The 5,969-nt window shown below is 30.5% G+C and overlaps 1 protein-coding gene across 1 annotated transcript; it reads left to right on the forward strand.

Moving 5' to 3' along the window:
• The first annotated feature begins 1,095 nt into the window (after positions 1 to 1,095).
• On the forward strand, positions 1,096 to 2,848 carry LOC122281992 (leucoanthocyanidin dioxygenase). The gene is made up of 2 exons (XM_043093893.1): positions 1,096 to 1,805; positions 2,076 to 2,848. Exons 1-2 carry the CDS (start codon positions 1,303 to 1,305, stop codon positions 2,638 to 2,640), a joined length of 1,068 nt encoding a protein of 355 aa, XP_042949827.1. The 5' UTR covers positions 1,096 to 1,302; the 3' UTR covers positions 2,641 to 2,848.
• Positions 2,849 to 5,969: the final 3,121 nt, after the last annotated feature.

Below are 5,969 nucleotides of genomic sequence, written 5' to 3' on the forward strand. Positions count from 1 at the left end.
CATATCATTTTTATATCTAGACAATTTATTTATTTATTATTTTGTTGTTCTAAGCTTGACTTCCTAAGAGCTTGATCTTGCTAGTACATAAAAAAAAAAAAAATGGTAAAATTGAATCGAACTGGACCAAAATCGATAAAATTGAAATTATTGGTTTCAAGGATGAATCGGTCTGGTATTGGTTATTTCAATTTTTAAAATCGATGTATATCGATTTGGTTCTAAAATATATCTAAAATCAATCTGAATCGGACTGAGTGCACTCATAACTCTTAATTTAGTCTCAAAATCTTTTAAAACATTAATTTTTATATTTTCTGTCATAATGGAGGAGGCGTGTAAGCCACGTAACACGAGTTTCGACAATGAAAGTGATCGGAAAGTGATAGAAATCATAGAATGGACGTTAATTTGGAAATGATAATATTAGGGTGACTACTAAATGTGCATATTCGTATAATGAGTTTTTTTAATCTTTTTTTAAACATTTTTAACCATTAAGAAAAATTAAATAAATATAAAAATTTACTTTCTTAACTATTAAGAAAAGATAAAATAAAAATAAAAATATATGAGTAAGCAAATTTAGCGAGCATATTTAATAAGAATAATGCTAGGCTTTTTGTTGGAATTTTTTATTTTTTATTTTTAATTTTGTTAATTATCTTTTAACATTTTTAATTATTAAAAAAGAAAAATATATATAATTTTATTGATAGTTATTTTTTAATTATTAAATAAAAAATTAAAATATATAAGCGGCGAGAATGGTAAGTTTGAGGTTCTCAGCACTTTCGAAGGGTCGAGACTTGAGAATTGTACAGAATCTTTGAAATGCGACTACGTAAAAGCCACTCAAAGATGGTAAGGGTTAGCCCGTGCTAACCTCCGGTCAACGATACTTTCTCGTGCTTGATCCGAGTCATTGGATCAGGTGTGTGGGATAGTCACGTGAACAACCAACCAGCACGCGCTCTTTCTCTGACCCTCTCGCCATGGAGGGTAGCTTCACGCCTCTCTGTCTGACGGTCTGATCTCTCTCTCTCTTTCGAACGCTTTTTCACTGACCATTGCTGCAGTAGTTTATTACCTTTCGGTGGGCAGACTCTATCGCTTGAAACGTGCTCGCTATAAAAAGCTCTGAGAAACGTTAGCATTGGAGCACCGTCACGTATTGGTTTGCCATTTGATCAGACTTCAGAGAGTGTGAGGAGTGCTCTGTGGTGTCTGTGCTGCCAGAGAAGAAAGAGGAGGCAAGTCAAAACAAAACGAAAGGACCCAAAGCGTGCTGCTTTTCTTACAATGGTGACTTCAGTTTTACCAAGAGTTGAGAGCTTGGCAAGCAGCGGGATTCAGGCAATCCCGAAGGAGTACGTGAGGCCCCAAGAAGAGCTAAACAGCATCGGCAACGTTTTCGAGGAGGAGAAAAAGGAAGAAGGGCCTCAGGTCCCGACCATTGATTTGAGGGACATAGACTCCGAGGACGAGGCTGTTCGACAAAAATGCCGTGAGGAGTTGAAGAAAGCTGCCGTGGATTGGGGTGTCATGCACCTCGTCAACCATGGCATCTCAGACGAGCTTATTAACCGGGTGAAGATAGCCGGAAAGCAATTCTTTGATCTTTCCGTGGAGGAGAAGGAAAAGTACGCTAATGACCAGGCATCAGGCAAGATTCAAGGCTATGGCAGCAAGCTGGCCAATAATGCTAGCGGCCAGCTCGAGTGGGAGGACTATTTCTTCCACCTCGTGTATCCTGAGGACAAGCGCGACTTGTCCATCTGGCCCAAGACACCCAGCGACTACGTGTAAGCTAAGCTAAATCTTTGTTTGGTTTTACACACACAACAACAACAAAAAAAAAATGATATCTCTTGAATATAATTATTTCCGGGATTGATGAAATCCTTCCCGAAGGCTCTGTCAGATTTATAATTCGGATAAGTTTAATTAGCACGATTACAAAACTATTTCTTTATTTAATTACGTTGGATTTCGAGTTGTAACATTGATCTGTTCCCCGAATTAAGTGTATATATATACTACGGAAATCTCCTTCACCAACATATATATTGCAGTGAGGCAACAGCCGAGTACGGGAGGCAACTGAGAGGCCTAGCAACCAAGATATTTTCCGTTCTATCTCTTGGCTTGGGATTGGAAGAAGGGAGGCTAGAGAAGGAAGTCGGCGGCCTGGAAGAACTTCTGCTGCAAATGAAAATCAACTACTATCCCATATGCCCTCAACCCGAACTCGCTCTTGGCGTCGAAGCCCACACGGACATAAGCGCACTGACTTTCATCCTCCACAACATGGTGCCCGGCCTGCAACTTTTCTACCAAGGCAAATGGGTCACCGCGAAATGCGTTCCAAACTCCATCATCATGCACGTTGGGGATACCATAGAGATTTTGAGCAACGGCAAATACAAGAGTATTCTTCACAGGGGGCTGGTCAACAAGGAAAAGGTCAGGATCTCGTGGGCGGTGTTCTGCGAGCCACCAAAGGAGAAGATTATCCTGAAACCACTGCCGGAGGTTGTGTCGGAGAAAGAGCCTGCACTCTTCCCACCTCGCACCTTTGCTCAGCATATTCAGCACAAATTGTTCAAGAAGACCCAGGATGCTCTTGCCTCGAAATAAGCCTGCAGCCATGTATGATTGCCATTAATATTTTTATTGTCAATTGGACATCCGACTATCCTGTGTTATGGCTCTGTGTTATTTTTGTTGTTCGGTCTGCCGTTGTTTATGGGTTTGTCCTTGGCCCTGTCGAGGGGCTGCTTCTCCGAGTTCTCTCTCCTTTATTAAATAAAAGTTTATTGCAAGGATCGATGTTTTTAATCACCTATATTTGAAGGGTATTTCGTCACCAATCATGTTTTCTTTCTTTCCTTCTTAGAAAAATAATGATGCGTAGAGATTGGATTGGCTATTCTATTAAACTGCAAAATTTAAAAAAGATCTAACGTTTTAACTTTTAGCTAATTATTTAATATTTAAAATTTATATTGGATTAGTCATCACATTTTTTATAATAATTAAATGTTATTATTTATATTTCTTTAATAAATTTATATTTTTTTATTTTATCTTCATAATTTTCAATAACCTCCAATAATCATATTCATTTTTATTTTTATAATTTAATAATATATAATATAATACTCTCATATATACATAGATGATAAAATTCATATGTAAATAAAAATTTCATATATGCAATCCATAAAAATGCCACATCTATAATATAATAATCTCAAAATATAACAAAATAACATAAGAGAAAAAGATGAAGTTAATAAATAATTGATATAGACTTGCAATAGAACTTTTCATTTTTGAAGAAAAAGATGAAATTACTGTAGCTCATATTTGAAATGAAAAAGGGGTTGGCTTAGCTAATTCAAGGTGGATCAATTTTTGATAAAATGAGTTAAATTTGAAGATGAAAAGTAATTTAAAGAAATCAATGTGGATGCTCTAATCATTTTTATATATTTATTATATATTTTATTGATATTATTGGTTGTAACAATTTTTAATACGCAACTAATCATATTAGTAAAATATATAAAAGAATACGCAAAAATGACTACATATAAAATTTTTATTTTTAAAAATTTAATCATTGTATTCTAATTATAAATATGAGTTTTACATATCAACATTCATAACATCAAAGTTCACTTGTAAACATCCTATATCTATCATAAGAGAGGATGTCGTCTCCTATGTAAAACAAGCACACCGATAATGGCAAACAAATAAAAGAAACGATCAAAATTACACGACACACAAGTTATGTAGCTTGGCAACGTGTTTATATCTATAGAGTTGCAGAAGTTTTATTAATTCAGAGGGTGTTACAATCACTCAATCTCAACTTTTTTTCTTTCACAATATGTAGTCAAACTTTGTCTCTTTTGTTCTCACTAAAAACGGCTGAAAATTGTTCACAATAAAGTCAAAATATGACATATATATAGAAATAGCGCTGGAAACGCTAATCTGGCAAAAATTGGGTCTTTCACTCAAGCGACATGTTGAGCATATTTCGAGTGAACAACTAATTAACATTGGCTCGAGTGGTGTGTCGAATGCAGCTCAGACAAACACTAGAGTTTGTGTCTCACTCGAGTCCACTGTCGAGTGAGACTAGGGGTGAGTATCGGTCGGTCGGACCGGCAAAACCGACCGGACTGGTACTGTTTGGACCGGACCGGACCGAATTCGATTCGGTCCGGTCCAGTCCAATTTTTAAGGGACCGAAAGGATTTGGTCCGATCCCGGTCCGAGGGTTTTTCACTCCGGACCGGACCGAATAGAAATAAATAAAAAAAATTATTTATATATATTATTTATATAATAGTTGTATATAATTAATTATATAATTATATATGGTATAAAAAAATATTAATAGTCTAATATAGACTATAGTTATAGTTATAATAATATAGTTATACTAAATCACTATAACTAATACTTCAACAATAGCTATAGTGACCTATACTAATAGTCTACTATTAATACTAATATACTATTTTATAATTTATATAGTTATACTAATCACTATAATTAATACTATGTATAGCTATATAATATATTTATCACTTTAATTAATATAATTTAAATATCACTATACTTATATTTAATGAATATATAAAAATCATTATAGTTAATACTTATATAGTTATACTAAAGCACTGGTTTACCATAATTAATATTACTAATATATAGCTATATTAATGGTCTAATACTATTATAATTTATATAGTTATACTAATCATAATAAGTTAATAACTAAATCATTAGAAATATAACTATATATATTTAGTATGAATGTATTATTATATTATTTAATATATAACTATAATATATAGTACTAGTATATATTAATATATTATAAGAGTTATAGTATAAATATAATATATAAATTATAATATACTAAATCACCATAACAGTAACTAATACTAATATATAGTTATACTAATAGTCTACTATTATATAATTATACTAATCACTATAATTAAAACTAATATATAGCTATACAATATACTTATATAATTGTACTAATACTATTAGTCTATTATATACTCTAAAACTCAATTCTAATATAGGCTATATAGTTATAACTAATACTAATATATATATTAATACTAATGATGTAGAATATAATTATACTAACTAATTGATTCAACATAACTAATATTACTAATATAATATAGCCAAATTGAATTATTAATAGTCTAATGCTAATACAATTATATAGTTATACTAATCATAAATTCATAATAACTAAATAATTATAAGTCTATAACTATATATATTTAGTATCAATGTATTACTATATTCTTTAATGTATAACTATTAACTATAATATATAGTACTAGTATAATCGATCAAAAATATATATATATATATATAATACTAGTATATATATTAATGTATTAACATATTATAAAAGTTATAGAATAAATTATAATATATCATATATTTGTAAATTTATAATAGTATTAGTATAGTTAGCTTAATATATAATATGTTAGTATTAAATCACTATAACTACATAGAGTATTAGTAATAAGAGTATTACTATTATTTAATATAGTATTACATATAGTATTACTATCATTACATATAGTTATTAGTTATAGTATTAGTACTAGTATAATTATTAATACTAGTATAGTTATTAGTACTAATAGACTAATAGTATTAGTTATTAGTATTACATATAGTTACATATATAGTTATCACTATTACTATTATTACATATAGTTATTAGTTATAGTATAGTTATTAGTTATAATATAGTTATTATTACATATAGTTATTAGTTATAGTATTATTACTAATAGACTAATATTATTAGCATATTACTAATATATATATAATAGTATACTATATGTATATATATTAAATATATTATAATATAATTACATAAGTATTAAAAAAAATGTCATTAAAAA

This window comes from Carya illinoinensis, chromosome 11 (genome assembly GCF_018687715.1).
Source record: "Carya illinoinensis cultivar Pawnee chromosome 11, C.illinoinensisPawnee_v1, whole genome shotgun sequence".
Taxonomy (NCBI): domain Eukaryota; kingdom Viridiplantae; phylum Streptophyta; class Magnoliopsida; order Fagales; family Juglandaceae; genus Carya; species Carya illinoinensis.